The sequence below is a fragment of the Bos javanicus genome, chromosome 12, assembly GCF_032452875.1.
Source record: "Bos javanicus breed banteng chromosome 12, ARS-OSU_banteng_1.0, whole genome shotgun sequence".
Lineage (NCBI taxonomy): Eukaryota > Metazoa > Chordata > Mammalia > Artiodactyla > Bovidae > Bos > Bos javanicus.
Window position 1 is genome coordinate 26,019,071 of NC_083879.1, and position 26,149 is coordinate 26,045,219.

A 26,149-nucleotide genomic window follows, 5' to 3' on the forward strand; every position below is an offset into this window, starting at 1 on the left:
GTTTGCATCTTGCAGGAAGGTATCCCCACGCGCACATCGATACACTCGCAAAACGCGGACGTTAAATACATTGTTTATGCAGAAAAGCAGGAAAATTGTAGCAGTGATTTTTTTCCTCACCTGTAATAAGCCAAACATTATGAAATTGTAAGACGACTGAACAAAACGATTCTCAGAAGAGCATCTGCAAAGTGCCCTTTCTCAACTTTGGGGACTAGAAAAACTAAGCTTCAGTAAAGAGATTTTTAGAAAGTGTGCCTACTAAGGTGCTTACTTCGAATTCCTTCCACCTGAGTTAAAATCGAAAATTAAAAATCTCACGTATTAGAATATTAATTCAAAAGGGGAGGGGGTTACTTAACTGCCCCTTTAAGATTCCCCGTAGAGCGGGGACATTCTTCGCTTCCCTCAAGTCTGTACTTAAAATATAGACTTAGAAAAAAAAAATGTATTCGTTATTCTGTAGCCAGGGCTCATTATATTCCCTTCTACCCCCGCACCCCCCTCACCCCCAACCCACCCTCTCCAGTACACACTTAAATGAGTCACAGTAACAGTAGAGGGAAAGGAATGAAAAGGTAGGTCCCCTGCGGCCGCTCAGGCCCGGGCCCCTCGCGAGCAGCGGCTCCTCGCGGGGAGACCCGTTCGCACCGCCGGAACCGCGGCGAGCAGGCCGGGCCTGGTCCCCGTCCGAGTGCGGGGACCGCGGCGGAGCCCACGATTCCAGGGAGCGGCACACGCCGAGTTCACGACCATCCTGCACAAAGCCGGGCGTTTCTGCTGCAGGAGGACCAGGGAGGAATCGGCCGGCTGTCGCGCTTAAAGGGCGGGGGTTTGGGGGTGGTGGTGTGTGTGGCTGTGGGGCAAACTGGGTGTCAGCCTGCATCCCGGTCGGGACCGCCCGCCCGGGGCGGGCTCACGAGGAGCCCCTGCTTTCACTGTGCCGCTTCTCAGCCCCTTCAAGCCCGCAGCCGGGGAGCCCTCCCGGCCCCGGCTACCGGCGCGGGTCTAGGGCGGGCAGCTTCCGCTGGGGCCGAGCGGAGTCAGGGGTCCGCCTTGGCTCCATAAGGTTTTTCTTTCCAAAGGGCTAGGCGGTCGATCTGAAGCGCCACTTTAAAGGCTCATCAATCTTAATCTAGGTTGCTCAAGTAATTATGCCCGAATCTCTTGTACGATTACAAGTGGATTTGGGTTTCTATTCCCCAGGCCCTCCTTTGTGTTTATTGGAGGGTCTGCGCGCGCGCTCCTCCGAAGCCCCCCGCGCTCCGGCCGGTTAGAACCGCTCCCTTAACCCTTAAGCCGCCGTGTCGCTCGTTTGGAGGCCACTCTTCGTACTTCTCTTCGGTAGAAATCCGGGAGGTTTACTCTTGACTGGGGCGAGGTGAGAAAGAAGGTGACCTGATTCACCTCGGAAACTGTGTCTTCCTACCCATCCTTGGGCCTTGATGAACCTTAAGCAAAGTCCTCATTCTAAACACGGAAAGCTACTGATCTCTGGTTTCATAGAATATTCTGGTGTTTGGAGACGATGAATGGTCAAAAACATTAAAAATGGCGAACTGCTTCGTTCTCTTAAAAAACAGTTTAAAATATCCAAACAAATTGGAAAAAAGGTAAAAATCATGATACCCGTTATTAAAACCACAGAAACTGATTGACCGAAATAGACGGTATTTTAATTACACAATTAATTTTAATTACGAATTTTAATTACACAATTCTGTGAACTTTTAACGGGGAACACATTTCCGCTACCTGTTTCTCTGACTATCTGAAAGGCGGCTGCGTTTCCTTTTGATTTTACTCCAAACGCGTTCTACTGAATTGGGATTTTTTTTTTTTTCCTGGGGGTCGGTGGTGGGCGGTTATAAAAGGGCTTCGAACTGGTCCTTCTTTAAAAAAGGCACTCATGAAATATTCAGCTTTAATAGTGTGTCATTTTTACCCCTGTCCTTTGGAAATCTCCAATTACAACTTCCAATTCCATAGCATGTTTAAGGAGCGCTGAGTCTTTTTGTTGTAGCCTTCAGGGAGCAAACCAGCCGCAGAGAGAACAGAGTTAATCCACTACAGCGATAACAGAGAGGGGATTATGTTTTAATCCCCTTTGGGGGAGCCTCTGGATTTTAGGGATCCGATATTAAAATGTTTACATAAGGCAAGGTCACAAACCAGCACCCAGCATCTTCCAAGTGGAAGATCTGGTTATTTGGAAACCTTGGATTCCTTTCCAAATAAAAATAGTTCAGAAAGGGCAGCACGTCTAGACGTCAGAGTGATGTGGCAGATTCTGTTCTAGAAGATAACTAGATACATATTTAATCTGTTGGGTGTAGGGAACTGGGGACTGGATGTAGATCTATTCATGCTAATCAGTACCATGGCAATAAAAGGATCCATTGTATCAAGGTCCTCAGGCACACACAGAAGTAAAGTGATGGATATTAAAAGATAGTGAAACAAATGGATGGAACCAAACCACCCCCCTTTTTGTTGCTACATCCAGTGGTTTAAAGTTTTACCATCAAAAGTGCTAACTAAAGGAAAAATAAATGTTACTTACCTTTTAGAATTGGCAGTATAATGTCTAAGAAGTATTGATCCATTACTATTTGAGAGGACAGGGATATGACTTGCCATTAATTTAGATGCTAATTTAAAATCTGAACTAGAACAAAGATTACCCAAGCACAATGGAAACTGTTAAGAAGAATTAACTTCTCTTTAGAGCCATGGGATCTTTATTCAGTGGAGGGGTAGAGTAGAGTAGAAAATACATATGTTTTATATTTAGGAAGGGAACTATTCATCAAATATATATTTAAAAGTAGAATGTTAAAAACCACTTGTGGGTTTGGAGGATTTTACTGAGAACAAAATTCTAAGCCTAGAAGTCATGATACATCAACTTTTAGACAGAACTTTACAGTTTACACAGGTCTTTTACATTTTTACTTAACTACTAGTTCAATAGTCACAATTTGGGGGCTATGGATGTATCATACCCTCCTGCCAAAAACCACCAGGAACACAACTGGAGTTGAGAAGGTGGTGCTAACTGCTCACTGCTGTGAGGGAGATAGGAAGGAACCATGAGATGACTAGGTAAGAGGGTTCAGAAAGGACTTGGCTGTAGGATCAGAGCTCTGGTTAAGTGATTTGGGGAAGGGTTCAAAGAAGAGCTTTGCTCTGGACTGGGCTCTGTCAGGATTGGCAATAATTCTGTGATTAAGCTTAATCTTATCTAGGACTAGACCTTCCCTGGTAGCTCGGATGGTAAAGACTTTGCAGTGTAGGAGACAGGGTTTCTATCCTTGGGTCAGGAAGATCCCTTTGAGAGGGAAATGGCAACCCACTCCAGTATTCTTACCTGGAGAATTCCATGGACAGAGGAGCCTGGTGGGCTACAGTCCATGGGTTCACAAAGAGTCGGACACAACTTGGCGACTAGACCTAGGCTAAAACTGTGATTGATAGAGAAGAAGCAGTCACTCCTATAAGGAGTAAAGGAGGATGTTAATGTTCAGGTAAGTTGTATAGAGTGATCTTGCTTTTGTCTGTGCTTAGACAAAATTATAGTGTTTTTTTACCTCACATCATCATGTGGACTTGTCTGATGCTGGTGTTCTGTGAGGTTGTTTAGGTCCAACAGGAGAACACCATGACTGAGCTGTGAGCCCCAGGCCAGCTCCCAGTGATCCTGAGGCCTCCTTGTAAGGGTCAGGCCAGTTTCCTGAGGTCAGAGGCTGCTTTTCTCTTCCTCAGATTCAGGAATTAATCATTTTTTTAAGGGAGAGAGTCAACAGCATTCCAGCTATTAAAAGTCAATTATGGTGATTAAATTCTCAAACTGCTAAAATTCTTACAAGCTTCAATATAAAGCAAGACAAAGAATATATATATATATATATATGGACAAGGAGTTGAAATTCAATTAAAATTGGCATTGTTACAATTATTGATGACTTTTAGTTGGCAAAAAATATACTTAGTGTACATGAAATTATGATGTATTTTAGAGTCACTTGAATATTTTCTAAACTTAGTTTAATATTAATGAAAGTTTTATTAGCTATATGGATTTACTCCAATCTCAATTACTCTGAAACCACATGTTCAATTTGCTGTTGGAACACGTAAAAGACCATTATTTGGGGATAATAAGCATTGACTGATCTTTGTAAAATTACTAAACTTACAGTCCTGCATTATTTAGAAGAAGTAAAACTAATGTGAGATTCTTTATGTTTAGTGGAAAAGGATATCATTCCAGAAAATTTTAGCACAAAAATATAGTATGTAAAATTTTACAAACGCTTCTATAGTGAGAATAGAATTTGTAGGAAAATAACTCACGGCAGGAGTGACCAAACATATCTAAAATATTTATTGCTGCTTTGAACTTATTTTTAAGTAGGGCACTACCAATTTAAAGGAATGTTTACACCATATGATTACATGAATGAAATGTTTAATCTCAAAGCAACTGAAGACTATGAGAATATGAGAAAGCTGGAACTTTGTTTTGGAACCCTAGGAAAACTTTAACCATTAAGAAAATGGAGGTGTTTGTGTATGTGCCTAAGGGTGAGGGCAATTAGGGGTGAATGCTGCAGAAGATCTGAGTTTCCTACTACCCAGAGTTTCCTGGGTTTCAAGCATTTGAAATGCCTCAAAAAAAAAAAAAAAAAAAGGAAAGTAACAAAATGTCTACCAGTGACGCTTTTCTTTAAATGCAGAAAATATTGATAGTGGTCCAAATATATTACCAGAATAATGATGCTCTGAGATTTTTCAAAAACTTTTCTTGCAGGGAAAAGAATTCCAGAATATTTTTGCTTAAATCAGGAAAATATAACTTGAACAACTCATAGCATACATAACCCAAGAGTAATAAATTTGCATTCCAGCATTATCACCTCCTTCCCTAACACACACACACACACACACACACACACACACACACACTCCCCACACTACCAATTATGAACACTCTATAAATCCAAATTTTATACAAAACTCACTCTACCCAAGAAGTGGCCTCTTTGTGCTCTTTGGCGACTTTTTGAACATAAGTGAAAGTCACTCAGTTGCGTCTGACTCTTTGTGACCCCATGGACTATACAGTCCATGGAATTCTCCAGGCCAGAACACTGGCATGGGTAGCTGTTCTCTTCTCCAGGGATCTTCCCAACCCAGGGATTGAACCTAGGTCTCCCACATTGCAGGCGGATTCTTTACCAGATGAGCCACCAGGGAAGCGAACCTAATCTATCCTTAAGTTTTGAACATAATCTATCCATAAATTGAGATGAACAATAACCAATCATCCCGCTGTGTAGTGTCTTCCTTAGATTGTTACTGTGTAAAATGAGACAGATGCTTCAAAATACACATGAGTCTTTTCAGAGGTGAGCAAACCTACTTCTGGTAAAACTCAGCTTACCAGAGTCTGAAGCAGAAACAGAAACAATGGAGCCCTCTATATAAGATAAACTGAAGACTACATTTTAACAAAATATCTATTCACCATGGTAGAACATCTATCTAAAACCCCATTTAATGTGTTTATAATAAACAATTTTATAAGTCCTAAGAGATAATTTGATAGGCCTTAACTTTAGTTAACCTATCATTTATGTTTGTGATTCTTTTGTAGACCTGATAACTCTTTATGTTAAAATGAAACCAACAAAAACCAGTGCATTTTCGGCAAAGACAACTCTACAGAAGGAATAGCTTACAAAGCATATATACTCTAAGTAAAATATTCCTGAATTATTTCCCAGCATAAACATATACTAAAAAGCAGTGATAATTTCAATGTTTGTGGGTGATAATTTGCTCTGCCTTTTGATTCACTAGGTGAGCCAGCTGAGAAAACTGTGATTCTAGTTATATCACGTTCAGTACAACATATGGAATCCATTCTTCAGTTTCTGGAAAGGTACTGACTCTTTCATGGCACTAGGATATCATTTAATGATCAAGAAGAGTAACTTCCTACTAGACTGGATGAGTGAATAAACTGGGGGACATGATTTAAATCTACTGGACCAGGATGACTAAGTCTTTGCACCCCTTGGTTAGAGGACTGACTTGTTTTTACTTTTTCATGGTTTCCTGGGCACATCTTTATTGCAGCACTTAAAATGCATCAGATGTCTGCATTTAGAAGGCTGTTTCTCCCATTTGGCATAAGCTACTTGAAGACAAGGGAATTATTTTCTCTCAACTGAATACAGAAAATGATAAACATCTTTGTTGCATTTATATATCATAGTAAAACGGTCAATTAAAATAACAGATTACATCTTTTATATTTTTCTGGAATTGATTTCAAGTTGTTCTTTAAAAATATGCTGGACTTTGCATTTTATAGAAGAGATCAATTTTAAAATATGCTCCAACAGGAGTTAAAATGCAGCTGGTCATTCCAGCTATATATACATATAACATGCATACTATTATTTTTTAAATGACATAATTTTATAACTGCCACATTTTTCCCAGTGTGTAAGTTGTTTTCTCTTTGTAAATTAAATACTGAGACAAATGTTGAACTCATTTAATTCATTCATTCATGTAGCTAGCAAAAATTATTCAATTATTCACTGTTTCAAGCACTGAGAGAATGCAGTAATGTATAAGGTGTGGATCTTACCCACAAACCGCTTAAAATACATAGCAAAGATAAGAAATATATAGGAATAAGTATGGAATAAAGGAGAAAGAGTTTACCTAAGCATTGTTAAAGCACTTGACATGTATGAATCTCATTTGTTCCTCGTAACACACCAGCAGATAGGTACAGCTATGATTTCCATTTTACAGAGAGAAAATGAGACTGGGAGCTGAAGCAACTTAGGGAAGGTCACTCAACTTGGAAAGGGCAGAGACATGATTCAAACCTGGTGACCTGACTCCAGGGTATTTACTGGTAAGTATACTGCCTCCCGGGCTTCCCTGGTAGTTTATCTGGTAAAGAATCCACCTACAATGTGGGGGACCCCAGTTCAATTCCTGGGTTGGGATGATCCCCTGGAGAAGGGATAGGCTACCCACTCCAGTGTTCTTGGGCTTCCCTGGTGGTTCAGACAGTAAAGAATCCTCCTGCAATGCCGGGAGACCTTGGTTTGATTCCTAGGTGGGGAAGATCCCCTGGAGGAGAGCACAGCAACCCACTCCAGTATTCCTGCCTGGAGAATCCCCATGGACAGAAGAGCCTGGTGGGCTACAGTCCATAGGGTTGTGGAGAGTTGGACTAACTGAAGCGACTTAGCATGGCACAGCAAGGCATACAGCCTCCCACCAAGAGCAGAACATAAAAATAATAAAAATCCTATAGACAGTCACCGAACTGTAAGATTCCCAGTCTCTTGGGGAGGATGTGGTGGGGCCAGGTGAGGCAGTGAACTGAAGTGAGTTGTGATGGATGGATGGGTAGGATTCAGATAGGTGGATGTACAGGGAAGAGTGTGTGAGCAGGAAAAGAGTTTGAACAAATAGGGCGGGATACGCACAGGAGAAAATCAGATGGGACAGCAGTTAATAGATGTGAAGGGGAACAGTGCTGGATGAGACTGAAAAAATACATGTAGCCTTGAATGTCATATTTTTTAGGTTAAGGAACCAAAGATTAAAGCTCAGGTATCACAGTGTGGAGCAGCAGTGTCTGTCCTTTTTTGAGCTCACGCATCTCTTGAAGATGATTAAATATTTGGTCCCTTCCTAGAAAAATCCACATACGAACATTCATCCATCCTGACTGCATAAAAGCGAAGTACTCATATTTTGCAGAAAATAAAATTCGGTTATTTATCTTGATGTCCTCCTCTATCTAAAGATCTTTCTGCCTCTGTATTTACTGTTATTTCTTTTCCTCCAGTTTTCTTCAGGAAAAAAACTGCTCATCCTCAATTTGAACTTTTGTACTGTTCAAGTCAGGTACTCTCTCCACCAGGCTATCAGTCCTACCCTCCCCCACTTCTGCTTCTCTCTTATCTTGGTTTCCTCTCTTTAGTTAAGCTTCTAGACACCAGTTTTTACCTCTTAGTTCATCACTCCCATTCACTGCTTTTGTCTTCACCCTTATCCTCTACTTAGGCCAAGGTGTTAGAGACCTACATGTTAATTAAAATGCTAAAGGCTTGGAAAAGTCCTTCCATTCATTAAAAAAAATAAAAAAGAAAACACAATCTGTGTAACATTTTATTTTTAAACCCAGACTTTCCCAAATATATTTAACTACATATTTTCTTTTTAGCGTATTTCAAAATAACTGTGTTCCAAGGAATATCAGTTTGAAAATTACTGAGTCAGAGTTCCTTGATTTCTGCAGTATATTACAGACGAAACTCATGCTTATTGCACTTTATAGAGAGTTTTTTTTTTTTTAACAAACTGAAGTTTGTGGCAATCTTGCATGCAGAAACTCTTATCAGCACCAATTTTTGCAACAGCATTTGTGCACTTCAAGTCTGATTGTCACCTTTTGGTAATTCTCATAATATTTCAAACTTTTTCATTATCATTATACTTGTTACAGTGATGTATGGCCAGTGATCCTTGATATTACTACTGTAATTGCTTTTGGCCACCATGAACCCCACCAAGATTGTGAACCTAAGTGACAAATGTTGTGTTTCTTCTGACTGTTCCATTGACCAGCGCATTCTCTTGCTTTTCTCCTTTTCCCTGGGTCTCTCTGTTCTCTGAGACACAACAATATTGAAATTAGGCCAATTAATAACCCTACATTGGCCTTGAACTGTTCAAGTGAAAGAATCAGTCATAGGTCTCTCACTTAAAATCAAATGCTAGAAATGATTAAGCTTAGTGGGGAAGACATGCTAAAAGCAGAGATAGGTCAAAAGCTATTCCTCTTGTGCCAAAGAGTTAGCCAAGTTGTGAATGCAAGGGAAAAGTTCTTGAAGGAAATTAAAAGTGCTACATCAGTGAACACATGAATGATAAAAAAGGAAACATCTTTATTGCCCATTGGAGAAAGTTTGAGTGATCTGGATAGAAGATCAAACCAACTACAACTTTCCCTTAAGCCAAAGTCTAACCCAAAGGTTCTAACTCTCTTTAATTCTATGAAGGCTGAGAGAGGAGGTGAGGAACTTTTTCAGAAAAGTCTGAAGCCAGTAGAGGCTGAATCATGAGGTTTAAGGAAAGAAGCTATCTCTATAATATACAAGTAAAAAGTGAAGCAGCAAGTGCTAATGTAGAAGCTGCATCAAGTTTTCCAGAAGGTCTAGCCAAGATACTTAGTTCAGTATCTTGAACAACAGATTTTTTTTTTTTTTGTAGATGAAAAATGACCGTCTATTGGAAGAGGATACCATCTTTCTAGGACTTTCAAAGCCAGAGAAGTCAATACCTTAAGCTTCGAAGAACAGGTTGACTCTTGTTAGGGTCTAAAGCAGCTGATGACTTTAGGTTGAAACCAATGCGAATTTGCCATTCTGAAAATCCTAGGGCTCTTAAGAATTATGCTGAAACTATTCTGTCTGTGATCCGTAAAATGAACTAATGAAGCCTGGATGACAGCACATCTGTTGACAACCTGGTTTGCTGAATATTTTAAGCCCAATGTTGAGACATACTGCTCAGCAAAAAAAATTCCTTTCAAATTATTACTGCTCCTTGACAATCCACCTGGTTACCCAAGAGCTCTGAAGGAGATGTACAAGGAGATTGATGCTGTTTTCAAGCCTTCTAACATAATGTCTATTCTGCAGCCCATGGATCAGGGAGCTGTTTTGACTTTCAAGTCTTTGTAAGAAGTACATTTCATAAGACTGCAGCTGACATAATAGTGATTCCTCTTATGAGTTTGGGGAAAGTAATTTGAAAACTTTCTGGAAAGGATTCACCATTCTAGATGCTATTAAGATTTGTGATTCATGGGAACAGATAAAAATGTCAACAGGTGTTTGGAAGAAGTTGATTCCAGCCCTCATGGATGACTTTGAGGTGTTCAAGACTTCACTGGAGGAAATAATTGTAGATGTGGTAAATACAGCAAGAGAACTAGAATGAGAAGTGGAGCCTGAAGATGTGACTGCAGTGCTGCAATCTCATGATAAAACTTGAACAGTTGAGGAATTGTTTCATATAGATAAGCAAAGAAAATGGTTTCTTGAGATGGAATCTACTGCCTGTAAAGTTGCTGTGAAGACTGCGGAAATGACAACAAAGGATTAAGAATGGTACATAGGGACTTCCTTGGTGATCCAGTGGCTAAGACTCCACGTTCCTAGTGCAGAGAGCCTGGTTCAATCCCTGGTCAGAGACCTAGATCCCACATGCCACAACTAAGACTCGGCCCAGCCAAGTAAATAAATACATACATACTTTAAAAACAAATGGTACATAAACTTAGCTGATAAAGCAGTGGTGGGGTTTGAGAGGACAAAGCTCAATTTTAAAAGATTCTGTTGTGGGCAAATGTGATCAAATAGCATTGCATGCTACAGAGAAATCATTTGTGAAAGGACGAGTCAATCCATGTGGCAAATGTCACTGTGGTCTTATGTTAAGAAATTGCCACAGACACTCCTGCTTTCAGCAACCACCACCTTGATCAGTCAGCAGACTTCACATAGAGGCAAGACCCTCCACCAGCAAAAAGAGTATGACTAGCTGAAGGCTCAGATGATGGTTGACATTTTTTAACAATAATATTTAAAAATTAAGATATTTTCACTTTTTTAGACACAATACTATTGCACACTTACAGACTATAGTATAATTTAAACATTAACATAATTTCTATGCACTAGGAAAACAAAAAATCACGTGACTTGATCGACTCCAATACTCGCTTTGTGGAACAGAACCTACAGTATCTCCCAGGTGTGCCTGTATTCTCTCCTGTTCTCTTTCTTCCTGACCTCCTTCTTGGTATCCCTGAGATGTTGTCCTTTGTTGGCCAGTTAAACCTTATGTTCCACAGGGGATCTGACTTTGGGCTGCTGCTCTTCTCTTTATATATTCTTACTTTCCTTCGGTGATCTCAGAGGTTTAAATTATGAATTCTATGCCCAACTTGGCTCTCAAATTACAAACCTTCATATATATTAGAAAAACTCAGATATCCAACAGACCAGGATGACCAGTCATCTTCATTTCTCTTTCCCCTAAAGCCCTGCATCTTTACATTCCCAAACACATTTAATAGCTTCTAGATAATTACTTCTCCCAGGCCAGATTCCCCGCATTCCTATTCCTCACAACTGATTAATTATCATGGTCCCTCACATCTGACCTCCTCCGTGTTGTTCGAAGCTGTCCCCTTCTCTTTCTTCTACCACCAATTTAGTTCAAGCTTTCATTACCTCTGATGTGGGCAACAAGAGCCTCTTACCTCAAGTCTAGACATCCTAAAATCATAATCAGCACAGTGGCCTGAGTGATTTTTTAAAAAATTAATTAGTTCTTTCCATTGCCATGCTTAAAAATCATTATTGTCTCACTGTAGCCTTTAGGGTAAAATATAGGGTCCTCATGGCACAAAATGCACCACCTGTAACCCTGTCAATCTCAGCTTCAGAGATTTCTGCCTCATACTTTGACCTGACTAACTGAGAACTAGTGTAGTTTCACAGGGAAGGTGATATTTTAGCACGTGATGTTCACATGTTGTCTGTAAAAACTCCAAATTTTAACTTATGATTCCAGACTCAAAACAGGAAACATCCATTCTAGGAAGGCTTTCCAGAATACACATGGTGGTCAAGGGCCCTGTTTTGTGTTATCATGGTTTCCTTTGTATATCTAGGACGTTTTTTTTTTTTTATTCCATTATCTGTTCTCCCACTATACTGTAAAGTCTTTGAAAACAGGAACTTTAATCATGTGTCTTTTTACCCCAAATACCCACCATAATGTCTTACACACAGTATATGTTGAATATTTTATATTTGTTTTGCTTGGATAACCACATCCAACGTGAGTCAAGTTAGGATCTGACAACAGAGAATAAGGACTCAAATAGGTCCTTCCAGCTCTTATCTTTATTGTGTGTGATGAATTTTGACATTTTCTATTTCAATCTTTTCTCTTTTATTTCATTTACAAAAACACTGGTAATAGTTCAAGTAATTGATTTGCTAACCCATCAATAGGTTATAACTTAGGATTAAAAAAAGAAAACAGTGATGTAATAGATGAATAAGGGCTTTTGGTGAAAGAATGGGTTCACTTCTTGGCCCACTTATTTGTTATGTGATCATAAATAAACACCCCAAAGTCTGACCCTAAGTTTACACATCTTAGAATGAACTGTAATACCTAATTCATAGAGTTGTGAAGTTTTCAGCCTGTAGGACTGTTTTTTCCCTTATGCAAATTCTATCTCCCAGCATCATTTGCCCATCTGCACTTACTCTTTACTACTTAACTAGCTCATCCTCTCCCCACACCCTGAAAACTGCCTGGTGAATACAGACTTATCCACACAATCCATTCTTAGATGCAAGATTTATTTGTGTGTGTGAGTGTGAGAGAGAGAGAAAGATTTTATTTTTTCACACTTCTCATTTTTTACTGGGGTATAGCTGATTAACAATGTCATGATAGTTTCAGGTGAAAAGTGAAGGGACTCAGCCATACTTTTTAAGAAAGTTTTCCTGATATTTGGTTCTTAAGGTTCCTATTTTAGATACAAATTGAACATATTTAGCCGCTTCATCTGCTAAAATATATTTAGCTGTTTCATCTGCTAAAAATGAGGGGAAAATTCAACAGAACTTTTCAGCAAAAAAACACATAAAACATTACTATTGGTCTTCTTTTGATCAATAAAACTGCCTAAACTCTTTGTCTGGAAAGATTTTTAACAATACTTAGCCAGCAAATTCTGCCTGACTTTCTCTTCTTTTTTGCTGATACAAAGTTCTAGATTTATATTTTATTGGACTGATGCCTGAACTGATGGAGCAGATTTTACTGGAATAACTACATATAAATGGATTTCCATGTAAAAACTTATTCTTAGTGCTATTTATGTTGGAGATCCTTCTGCAGGCTGTGACTCTGGCTCCGAAGCACTAAGTCATTGAAGCAAAATAATTAAATCAATAAAATATTTTCAGTATGCAGAAAGACTTATTTGTCCTTTTGTATGGCACTGCTCTGAGAAGACAATGGCACCCAACTCCAGTACTCTTGCCTGGAAAATCCCATGGACGGAGGAGCCTGGAAGGCTGTAGTCCATGAGGTTGCTAAGCGTTGGGCATGACAGAACGACTTCACTTTCACTTTTCACTTTCATGCATTAGAAAAAGAAATGGTAACCCACTCCAGTGTTCTTGCCTGGAGAATCCCAGGGACGGGGGAGCCTGGTGGGCTGCCGTCTATGGGTCGCACAGAGTTGGACACAACTGAAGCGACTTAGCAGCAGCAGCATGGCACTACTCTAAATGTGGGGGCAAAATCAGTTTTTCACCTAATTGTGAATTAGTGCCAAATTCTTTCAGAGGGAGCACAGAACACTCTGGAATGAGGCAGTGATACCATAATGAAACCACCCCTTCCTCTTTTTCAATTAACTAAAACCCACAGTCTGACATTGGGAAAACAGTTTTGTTATCTCACACTTTTTTCCTCCAAGTGTGACAAACGAGGTGACCCATACATTTTCAACAAGAGAATAAAATTCACTCATTCGTACACTTAAAAAAAAAACAAAAAACATGGCATATTGAAACATTAGCTTCCTAGGAGAGAGATGGTACTTGAATTGAGTTGCAAGCTGCCCCTATTTTGCATGTTGGTGGTATATGGTTTAACTATAGTTTATAGTTTAACTATAAATCTGAAAGAGATTACTTTGTGGGATACTCTCCATACAGCGAAAACAGTAAAAAATAAAAATAGGTCTCATCTAAAATGCTTTATTAGAAAGAAAGAGATCTCATCACAGTGGTCTTGAAAGATCTACAGCATACAAAGAAATGCTTATTCTTAAAATTAAAAAAAAAAGATGCAAGAAAATTATATATGATCGGAATCATGGTTTATGTGTAATAAACATAGTTGAATTATATCCTTTTATATTTTAAATTTACAGAATTTGATTGGTGGGATATCATTACAGTTAAAAGTACCTTAAAAGTGTTTTTATAGACTACAGAATCCATGGTTGGAGGAGACACATACTTTGGCAGATAAAGAGAGATGGATATAGTAAAATGTTTGCAGACTCTAAAATGGCCATGGAGACACTAAAAATAATTAAGAAAGGCTAAGAAAGATAGATATTCAAGGTGAAGCTTTCACTGATTTTCACAGCTCTTCAATTGAATTTAAAATTAACGTAGAAGTTTAAATATTTTAGCTTTGGTAAGAAATGAGCATATGTTAACACTGTCTCTAAGATCTTTGTGAATTCTGTGTTTGAAACTGAACACGAACCCTTTGGGTATACTATTTATGAGTGCAAAGCAACTTTCTAATTCCAAGAGAGAAAGACTTACCAGGACTCATGAGGCTTTTTCAACATCAAATAGCTTTTACTAAACAACATTTTGATGAGTTAAGTGTGACTGAGTCGGGGACATATGGATTAAATTTCCCTTAAAATACACATGGGTTTAAAAATTAAGGAAAAAATCCTGAGCAAAAAATAATGCTTTTCAGAGAATCTAGCATGTTTAAAAACTATTTTCCTTTAAATACAAATATCAGGTTGACTATAGTCTAGTTAGACTTTGTAATTAAAACTACTTAATTATAAATGCCAGGGATTTAAAAAAAAATATTAGTTCTATCGGGAAAAGAATCTTCATTAATTCTACTTGATTTGAGTTGTGTGGAATAGTTAGGCCTAACTCAAGCAGACAAGATCTGAGTCAGAGTTTATCTCCATCTATGAAACACTGACCTTGTTTTCATGTACAGAACTTATTCTCTTATTCCATTAAACAATTACAATATTTTTTTTTCTGTGATTTCAGCTCATACTCTTTTTTTCTTATTTAAATAACACATTTCCTTGAAAAAGTCTTCAGTTTTAGAATTCTGCCGTTCCTTTCATTTTATTATAATTGTCTAGAATCTTGAGTTCTTCCTTCTTGTTTGCCCTATGTTTTGCTTTACCTTCCTTTCTTAGCTCAGTTTTTAGGTAACCTTCACTTGCTATATACACAACTTTGTCTCTGGGTGCTGAACATTCCAAGTTAGAACACTTAAAGGCCTAATTATCTCTCTGATCATCTTAATTGTCTACTTTCACTTACCTAGGGTAGACATACTCTGTACCATAATTTCCTGGTTATTTGATTTACCGAAGACTGGAAGTAGAACTAATTCTCCTGATGACTTTCTTCCCTATCAGTTTCTGAACCCGAGTTCTACATAGTCACTAAGTACTCAAAAGGTGTTAATAAGTAAGTAAATGAGTACATGAAATGCAGTCAAGTAGATTTAGGGAGGTAGGAATGGTCAAACTTAAAAAAATTTCTAAAAAACTGGTGTAGGGAGTCAACTATACAGTGATGGAAGATAATTAAAATTGTGAAGGTGAGTACTTTATATGTATACAGATGTTGAATTATAATGCTGAATACCTGAAAATTTCATAATTTTAAAAACTCTAAACAAGTTTCTCCCCCATTCACATTTGATAATTGCTTTCATTTTGAATTGGTAGAACAAAGACTGAAAGAAATGCAAACAGTTCTACCAGTTAACACTGAGAAAAGCAGTCTGAACAACCACTGCCCAATAAACATCAGTGGAATTGCACTGGGAACTGTTATGAGCATTAAAGGTGAGCCATGCGAGGAAGGTGACTACATTCTACTTTTCTTAGGTCTCCTACTTAGATCTAAACTTTTTCTCAGTCTTAAATTCACATAATGTATTTCTTATAAATTTCAGATTCTTGATTTTGGTTAGAAAGTGTGTGTATGTGTGTACCTGTGTGTAAAGGATTGTAAATCTACCACCTCACCACTTTGAAAACCTTCCCTCCCAGAAAAATCCAACCCCTTACATTCTAACACTTCTTCCTCCTAATGCTAGTTTCCTGTACTAATTATAATTACTCTTTTCAAAATATTCAAAGCAACATTATAGTCCATTGGTTACAGGACATGTTTTCTATGTGGTAGAGAAAAACAATTTTTTGATTAGGAGTTCACAGGGGTATCTTCATGTTAAAAATGGTGGAACCTCAAGAAACATTTAGTTAAAGTGACATAATTCCTGGAAATTGGGATGGAACCAAGATTAGCTTAACTGTAGGTATTCTTACTCTGGAAAAGTCAAGTGATTATCTGAATGAATGAATCAGTATGAACATATGATCTGATAATTCAAGCCCCAAACACTTAATTTCAATAGCTTAAAAGAAGTTTTATTTTGTCTCTTGATTTTGGTATAAACTATCCAGTAATTATCTCAGCTCTCCAGCTTACGTATAATGAACTTTTTCAATGGGAACATTTTAAGGGCAAGTAATCTTTTTAGACAATTTCCTCATGGTTCAAAGGTACAAGGGATATAGTTGCTAGTGTTACAGTCTAAAAGGAGGGAAATATACAGAAAAGCATCTGCAAAACAAGGCTTCAGTAATAAAGTGTCTTGAGAGTAATATAATCAAAATTTTATGGGTTAGCTATAATAAAAAGATAGATAATAACCAGCACTGGGAAAAATGTGGAGAAACTGGACCCTTGCACACTGCTGACAGGAATATAAAATAATGCTGCCACTTTGGAAAGCAGTCTAGTAGTTCCTCAAAAAGTTAAAAATAATTATTTGACCCAGCAATTCCATGCCTAGGTATACACCCAAGAGAAATAAAAGCATATGTTTGCATAAAATGTTGCAAATGAATATTCACAGCAGCATTGTTGTAATGGCCAAAAGATGAAAACAAACCAAATGTCCATAAACATTTGATAAACAACGAAGGATGGATAAACAAAATGTGATACAGTCCAACAGTGGAATATTATTCACAGTAAAAAAAGACATACACGTTACAACATGGATGAGCCTTGAAAACATTATGATAACTAAAAGAAACTAGTCACAAAAGACTCCATATTATATGATTCCACTGACATGAAATGTGCAGAATAAGCAAATGTATGGAGACAGAAAGCAGGTTAATGGTCCTCTAGGGCTGGAAGGAAGGGAGGGAAGATGAGAATTTTGGGAGGAATAGCTAAAGAGTATGAGATTTCTTCTTGGGGTGATGAAATGTTCTTAAATGGTGGTGATGGTTACATAACTGTAAATATACAAAAATCATTAAAATCATTGTGCACTTTAAATGAGTCAATTGTATGGCAACAGAAAAGTTGCTGCCAAAAATTATTATGGGAAGCTAAGATTGGCTAGTGAGTATTTCATAAAGTATTGTATTTAAGTAGGTATTTTAAAAGGGTAGAGATTTTGATAACAGGAGATAAGGGATGGTGTACTGCAGAGATGTATCAAGGACATTTTGGGTGGAAAGAGAAGTCTGAACATTGGTGGTGTGGGCTTGCAGAAAATCTTTTCAGTTATTTGACATTAAGTATATGGGTGGATTGTTGGTAATAATAGCTTACATACACACAAAACATTTTTCTACCACTTACAGAACTGATATAGCATAAAGGACCATTGTCATTAACTCAGAATTCCCTAAATTAGCAAAATTACTAACATTTGGAAGCAATAATAAAGGAATCCACATGCATTATAATTCTATTATGTAAAATATTTCTATTGTTTTACAAATATGTGACAGAATTACTACTATAAAAAAAATGAAATACATTTTATCAGTGGGAGAAAAGTCTTTCGATCAAGTAAATCATTCACTTGTCAATTCACATAAATTTGAGTTAATTTTAAATTTTACTCAACAATTGTTTGAAGAAATAACTTGCCAAATTAAATTTCAGATGAAAATAAATGAGATTTTAGATTAAAATCAGTTGAATTAAAATAATTTCAATGTTTTAAGTAAAAATATAATTAGTAAATTGAAAATTTTAGTTACATAGGATATCTTAGGTACTAATTCACATTGGTCAATCACTATAAACTAAAACAGCAATTTAAATAAATTAAGTTAGGTGTTATTGTAATTACTGAATTGATTGACATAGTTCTATATTATAATCATATTAGCCATTTGCAAAATATGTAATAAATTGAGCAATTAATAATCACACACATTTATTTAACTTGCCTCTTGAGATGAACAGCTTGGGAAGAAAAGGAACTAAAAGTGAAATAGAAAATTGTTGACATTTAAAACTGAAGAACTTTGTCGACATTTATCTTTATTAAAACTAAAAGAAAATGGAGAAAACATGAGAAAGGGTCAATATTTAAATCCAAATGTGCCAAAAATGCTCTGTCAGATTTTAACTTACAAGATGATTTGGGGAAACCCATATATAAAGGTAAAATTAATTACCAGGCTTATTCATAAACTTTTAAGTACAGTATACTAGGAGTCCATAAAAATTGAGTTATAAACCAAGGATCTTGTTCTACATAATTTTAGAAGAGTCTTTAAATATATACACATATTTATTTAAATATACTACTTGGTTCATTTTAGTTCATGCCATATACTATGAATTTCTAAGGAAGTATATTATATACTTCTTAACCTTATGCAAGCTACTTACATTTGTCTTGGCCTCTATATCCTGATTTGTAAAATTCAGGTAATATAGGTTATTATACATGAAGCTCTTTGAATACTGACTGGTTTCTAGCAAGACATGCTAGCTATTCTTACTCTTTTTTTTTTCCCTATAAATAAAAACTGACCCTAAGAAAGGCATTATTAATGAACAAATTTTAATTTCTGAGACAGAGATAACAATTATTTGGATCAGAATTCGTTAGAAAACAAATTATATATATATGGTTTAAAACTTATTAACAGCTGATTTTTTGAACCTAAAAATACTGGTTTGTAACCAACTTTCCAAATTATTTTTCTGTAACATTGTCACTATCACAGCAGTCCAGATTAGTAAACAGGCTTTAGTATTTACAAAATGAATCTATGAGGCACCTACAAACTATACAGATGCTTTCTGTGACCCTTACTTCTCGCTTCACAAAACATCCATACCCTACTTCTTTCCTACCGCATTCAGAGATCAGGGTCACATCTGTGCACTGCTGATTTAAACATGAACACTGAAGATCTGGTAGAAGATCAATGTTTTAGGACACTTTGCAAGGTTTTTCAGACAATGGATTCTACAGAGACTATAAGTTAGGACCAGGTAGAAAGTAAAGGAACAAATTTGCTCAAAGAAAAATCTGTTTAAAAGACAGAAGTGGGAGGAGTACTGAGAGAGTGAATTGGTCAAGGGCCGCACAATTGGATTTTTAAACAATTTACTTCAAGTCTACTTTCTTTGTTCTTCAAGTATTTTAACTTAAGGTTATTTTGAGAATTTTGCTTATAAGCATAAATTAATATTAATAATTACTCTGTCTACTATTAAAAGAGAGAAATACAAAGGAGTTATTAAACTTTATCAGATTTTGCCTCTGGTATTACTGGGCAGATCTTATCATAATAAACTTCAAGGCAGTAGCCAGATATGTATTAACTACCTTTAGTGGAAACTGAAGTCCAGAGATGCTAAACTAAATAACTGTATAATTACTGAACATATCTGTGAGGATATGGGAATGAGGTAAGACAACACATTATCTAAAAATGTCAGGAATCATGTTTGTGAATATTCACCAGTTCATTAGGATCAAGAGTAAGACCGGAAAAACAACAAAAAAAAATTGTGGCAAAAAGAAATAATGACTTCATTTGTTTAAATTGCCAAATGGCCTCAGATAAAAATCTCTGAAGTATTTTTAAAAAGTACAAAAACAACCAAAACTTGAACATTTACTTAGGAATCTGAGGCAAACACTGGTTCATAGACTTAAGATTAGTTTTGAACAGGACAAATCATTTTCATGATACAGAATTGCTAATAACATAGGGACATCCAAGAACTGATATTAGAACCACCTTATTAAACATTTTCTAGGAGAGGGACAATAATGTGCTGTCTCCAGTTTACAATCAACAATAACTTCTCTTTGGTAAAATGAGAGTTTTCTAACTGGCAGAAATATGGTTGGAGACATTCCTAAAACATGCCAGGTAATTTTTGGCACACTTCTAGAAAAAGGAGCACTATTTTATAAATAGAAGGATGATTATAAGTCCACTTCTCTGTTGCCATCTGCCACTCCGAAGTTGTATGGGGTGAAAATGCAGAATAAAGGTTAAGACTCAGCCTCTTTTGAGACTCTAAAGCAGGAGTTTTTAGTCTAAGATCCAGGATATAATTCCACACATTGGTTTCCAGGGGTCAGTGAGCTCTCTGTACAGGACTGTATGGGTATCTTCATGAAATAATCTACTTCCATCGGATTCTCAAAGTGGTTTAAAACCCCAAAATGGTTATGGGCCAACACTAAGACATCTATAACCCATCGGGCCATTGATCTGCTGCTCTGAATTGACCTTAGACGAGTGCCAGAACAGAGTGAAAACTGAGAATGGGCATGCAGTGAATGTTTTGTAGTAATGGGGATTAGTGCTGTGGGAACACAGAAAAAACAGTAATGGGGAAGGAATTCCCAAGAGTGACAGCAGGGACGAAATGGCTAATTCCACAGTCACCTGGTTGAAGTAACTATTTTTCATAGCTGTTAGCATGTTAGTCATAGGTTAAATTACCATCGTGTTCCCCTTGCCACCCTCACCCCCAATTATTTAGGCAGTTAGTGAGAACAATTTGTGCTCTCCATTATTTTTTCTATATTAAAAGTTGCTCTTCATTACACAGAGAGTAGATGCTATTCATTTATCATTAGCCTGATGTGTAGTTTCCTCTTTTCAATATTAGAAATGAGATAAATTATTAACATTAAGATGACTGAGCACTGTTCTAACCACTGGCACAAGCTTATTCACCAGAAGATTGACCTCAAATTCACCAACATCATGTGCACTTATTATAACAAATAAAAAAAATAACAATTTACCTGCGAGATTGTCGATTTCTTTCTCTTGGAGTAGACTGACCGCATCGTCATCTCCTTCCAGCATAAGCTCTGTCTCTGCATTCTGATTCACTATCGCTTGACTTCTGAATGTTTTCTTTGACTTTACCACGTCTTCTTCAGTCCCTAATCACAACCAAAATATAGTAATTTAGGTCACTGTGATTGTTTTACTTTCAGTAAGTGTTAGAGAAAAAGCTATTACTTTCTTATAGATATATACTGCATTTACATATTACTTTCAACTATAGAAAAAAAATGTACCTTTTGTATTTCGTTTGTTCTAAATAACTCTGTGAGAAACGCAAGGGGTGTTAATGTTACAGGTGAGGAAACAGGCGGAGAAAGCTACATGCATGGTTGGGAACCTAGAACTTGGCATTCTAAGATCACTGTACTTTCTACAAAAAAATCTGTACTTCACCACAAACTAGGTTTTCTGATCCATAAAAGTTACACACGTTTACACAATTACACTTTAGTGTGAATCAGATAATCAACTGATCAGATCATTCACAAAAGTAGATAAGTATGAAGAAAACAAGAAAGCATTCACATCTGAAGGGAAAAGATGTAGGCATAAAATGTAAATACTTCAAAACAGCTATTTCCTTAGCAATGAGGAGAAGGGGATGACAGTGGATGAGATGGTTGGATGGCATCACTGACTTGATGGACATGAGTCTGAGCAAGCTCCAGGAGCTGGTGATGGACAGGGAAGCCTGGTGTGCTGCAGTCCATGGGGTCTCGGAGTCAGACATGACCGAGCAACTGGGCTGAACTGAAATTAGCTGTGATATCCTTATTTTGATATATATAAAGTAGTACAAGGGCTTCCCTGGTGGCTCAAGGGTAAAGAATCTGCCTGTCAATGCAAGAGATGCGGGTTCAGTATTCCTGAGTCGGGAAGATCCCCTGGAGAACAGAATGGCAACCCACTCCAATATTCTTGCCTGGGAAATCCCATGGGCAGAGGAGCCTGGAGGGCTACAGTTCATAGGGTCGCAAAAGAGTTGCGCAAAACTTAGCGACTAAACAACAATGAAAGTAGTACAAATGGCTAAAATTCAAACACACAAAAAGTAACTGAGAAAAATTAGTTGGCCTAGCATTAACATGTTAATTTATGTGAATGTTAGAAATTACAATACATTTAAATGTCTCATGGATTTGACTCTTTAACAAATACTTCAATATTTAATTCAGACATCTGCTTTGGCAGGTGATAATGAATGTGAAATTATCAGAGCTACAAGTAAATTATATATATATATATATATATATATATATATATATATATATACATATATATGGCTAAGAAATACCTATATTTCATGTCACCTGAAATTGGAATTCAATATGGAGGAATATGGTTTAATTTACTGTGTTCCTGCTTTAGTATTAGGGTATAGGGTTCAAAGGGCAGCATTAACTAGAAAAGTATCTTCACATTTCATTTGGTGTGCTGCATATATTCCTGAAATGAAAGTGAAAGTCGCTCAGTTGTGTCCGACTCTTTGCGATACCATGGACTGTAGCCTGCCAGGCTCCTCTGTCCATGGAATTCTCCAGGCAAGAAAACTGGAGTGTGTAACCTTTCCCTTCTCAAGGAGATCTTCCCAACTCAGGGATCAAACCCAGGTCTCCCACATTGCAGGCAGATTCATTACCGCCTGAGCCACCAGGGAAGCCCAAGAATACTGGAGTGGGTAGCCTACCCCTTCTCCAGGGGATCTTCCTGACCCGAGAATTGAACCAGGGTCTCCTGTATTGCAGGTGGATTCTTTATCAGCTGAACTACCAGGGAAGTCCATTTCTGAAATGGAGGCATAATAAATCATTGCTATATAGTATTTTTGTATCATAGTTTCAGGGGATGCTATGGTTTTGTGTACAAACGTACTTATTTTCCAAATCTTGTCATACCTTTGGCCAAAAATCCAGTGAACAATGAATACTTTTGGTTAATTCTCCTAGTCCAATATAGGGATTTCCAACAGTCCTTCCTGTCTACTGATATTTGCTCAACCATTTCTTGGTTAAGCATCTAGCTGTGGTAAAACTTGCACTGTAAACCAAAGTGTTAGCTTCTTTCTTTGCAGCATTCACAATTCTTTTTTTGTTAGCTATTCAGGGCCAGTTCTGTTTGCTAAAACATTAACAAATTGACTCAAAGGTAGCCCACAGAGGAGTAAAAAATACATGTTGAGGTACACAGTCATGTCACAGTAGCACTGTGTCATTAGCTGAGAGATATACTCTGTCATCCTAGCTTTTGTCAGACACGACTGAGTGACTTCACTTTCACTTTTCACTTTCATGCATTGGAGAAGGAAATGGCAACCCACTCCAGTGTTCTTGCCTGGAGAATCCCAGGGAAGAATCCCAGGGACGGGGGAGCCTGGTGGGCTGCCGTCTATGGGGTCGCACAGAGTTGGACATGACTGAAGTGACTTAGCAGCAGCAGCAGAATTTAGAGAGCCCAGTTTAAATACAGCGTAACAGTATAAAGTAATGGATTGTTAAATATATCTTTCAATAAACATGTAAGAAAACAAGCAGTACTATTAGAGATCAATGCTGCTTGGAAGGTGAGGAGACTTAAATGGGTTATATGTGTAGTCTTCTTTCATTGGCCCACAGATGATTCTCATTTCTGGAATAACAGATTGAGGACTGATTACTGAATGCTCCAGAACCTCATCTTTATTTCATTTAGAGTCCTGGAGATATAAAGCCAGCCCAACAGTGATCTTCTGGGGGCAGCTCTCTATATGCTGTTTGTTGCTTGCTTAGTATCTTAATTTGAGAAATTCGAAGCTTGCACCTTTTGGAACAAAGAGGCAAATTCAAAGATTAACAACCAAGAACTCTCTCCTGAGTCCTTTATAGCCATATGTCTACTAGACATCTTTAGCTGCATATTCCTAATTCCACATTTCCCTAAATGAACGAATTATCTCTTGTTCCTTCACCTCCTCCTATTTTGATCAATACACTTCATTAAGCCACAGACACATGATTCACCCTGTAAGGTGATGGTCTCAACTGTAATTCAAGCCATCATCATTTTGGTTTAGAAGGCCTTGCTGCTGCTGCTGCTAAGTCGCTTCAGTTGTGTCCAACTCTGTGCAACCCATAGACGGCAGCCCACCAGGCTCCGCCGTCCCTGGGATTCTCCAGGCAAGAACACTGGAGTGGGTTGCCATTTCCTTCTCCAATGCATGAAAGTGAAAAGGGAAAGTGAAGTTGCTCAGTCACGTCCAACCCTTCGTGACCCCATGGACTGTGTTAAAAGCATTCCTTCAATAAGGTATGTTCTCTCCTTCCTCTGTCCATGGGATTTTCCAGGCAAGAGTACTGGAGTGGGTTGCCATTGCCTTGACAACTCCCTTATTTACACCATCCTTCATACTTTTGTCAGATTATTATTTTATTTCAACACTAATAACTTGAAAATATTTTCCTGCTTAATATTATTTATTAATTCCTCCAATCAACAACACTCAATACAAGGCTTATACCCTAAGATAAAATCTAAGCTCCTTAGTATGACTGATTAAGGCCTTTTATCCTCTCATTACCAGTTTTGTTTAACCTTTTCTTACTTTCCCATGAGCAATACTGAACCATTTACAGCTTCCAGAATATGTCATGCTTTCTTGGATCTCTTTATCTGTGTTAAAAGCATTCCTTCAATAAGGTATGTTCTCTCCTTCCTCCTTTGTTTGGGTAATTTCTACTTGGCCTTCAAAACTCACCTCTCTTGGGTGCCTTTCCTAACCAACCCATACTTTCGCAGTCTACACAGAACTCAATCACACTGAGTGGGTGCTCTCCCTTATGAGTATGTCTTCTCGTCTGGGCTGTAGCTTCATTCTGCAGCATCAGTGCCTGGTACTAAGCATGTGTGCCACAAACTTGCTGAACTGAAGTTCAAGTCTACACATCCCGAGTTCCCCTCTCTGAATTCTTTAGGTAGGTCTGTGTGCTCTTTCCCTATACATCCATCATATCTCATAAGTCTTGCTACTACAGTAGTTACATGTATTATAATTGGTTGTGTGCTTGTTATCTCCACAGAGCCTGGAAGCTCCTTCCTTGATGAGTAGAAACATCATTCTGCCTTGGTATGCCCAGTTCTCAGCACACTGACTAGGTCAGAGCAAGTTCTCATAAATACTGAATAAATGAATAAAAGTTACTTCTGGATATCTCTTAACCTGAAAATCCCAGGATGTCTCAGAGATTCTTGGTGAACTGCCTTCAGTTTGAGAGATAGTTGAAGAATCTTATGTATTAACACAAAAGGGAACTTGGTTCTTAACAAGAAATAGTCAATAACCTCCTTTATGTATGCATGAGTCAGCTTGATAAAGTAAGTTTTTGCTCATATCACAACTGTCTGTATTCTGCTTTGTCTTAAAAAAAAAAAAAGGCTTTACATTACTCTTGTTATTAAAATTAAAATTTACCAATAAGCAAATTGCAGTTAAAGGAATGTGAGCTCTCAAATGTATATTAAGCTTTCAGTGTTACCCCCTCTAGTTTTAAAGCAGCAAAACAATTGCGTGTTTAAAAGATATGTAGTAAATGAATTCCTACCAACACACCAGAACTTACCATCCCTGTTGAAGTATTATCAGTTTGCAGCTCGGTAAACTTCCTAATTTTATGGTACTGCACCAAACATTTATCTAAATTAATGTGTATGAGATCCAAAGGTGCTTTTCAATCACAATATCCTTTATGAATTAGACTTTCATTTATCAAAATTACAGGCAAAAAGAGGTAAGGTCTCAAAGGGCTGTCTCATTACAAGGCTTATAAACACTGTCCTTAGGAAGAATTGGTTTAACACCCAACAAATCAAAATCTGATTGGGAAGGGAATTTATCTGAGATCATCTATCTTCAGAAGACAAGTTGGACTGAGAGCACCTCTTGGCCTCTTTAGCCATTCATCAAGAAATTAACGAGCGGGTACCACAAACCACCAGAAAGCCTTAGATTCGAAAATGTGAATTACGTGTAAACCTGGACAGGATAGACATATATGCTTATTTTCCAGGAAAACATTAAAATGCCAT

General features: G+C 37.6%; 1 protein-coding gene and 1 long non-coding RNA gene across 8 annotated transcripts in view; one reads left to right on the top strand and one right to left on the bottom strand.

The window, feature by feature from the left end:
• NBEA (neurobeachin) overlaps nt 1-26,149 on the bottom strand; it is a 676,277-nt gene that overhangs the window by 214,439 nt on the left and 435,689 nt on the right. For all 6 annotated transcript variants that reach the window (XM_061434789.1, XM_061434791.1, XM_061434788.1 and 3 more), the window contains one exon: nt 21,043-21,186. In XM_061434789.1, the coding sequence (XP_061290773.1) occupies nt 21,043-21,186 (144 nt within the window). The remainder of the gene's footprint in view (nt 1-21,042; nt 21,187-26,149) is intronic.
• On the top strand, nt 503-25,458 carry LOC133258321 (uncharacterized). 2 transcript variants are annotated; one of them, XR_009739946.1, is made up of 6 exons: nt 503-578; nt 5,660-5,762; nt 5,866-5,947; nt 6,835-6,940; nt 15,662-15,781; nt 25,144-25,458. It is a non-coding gene; the product is annotated as an uncharacterized LOC133258321 (long non-coding RNA). The 2 variants fall into 2 exon arrangements; XR_009739945.1 differs by lacking the exon at nt 503-578 and adding an exon at nt 633-1,381 and having other exon boundaries at nt 25,144-25,457.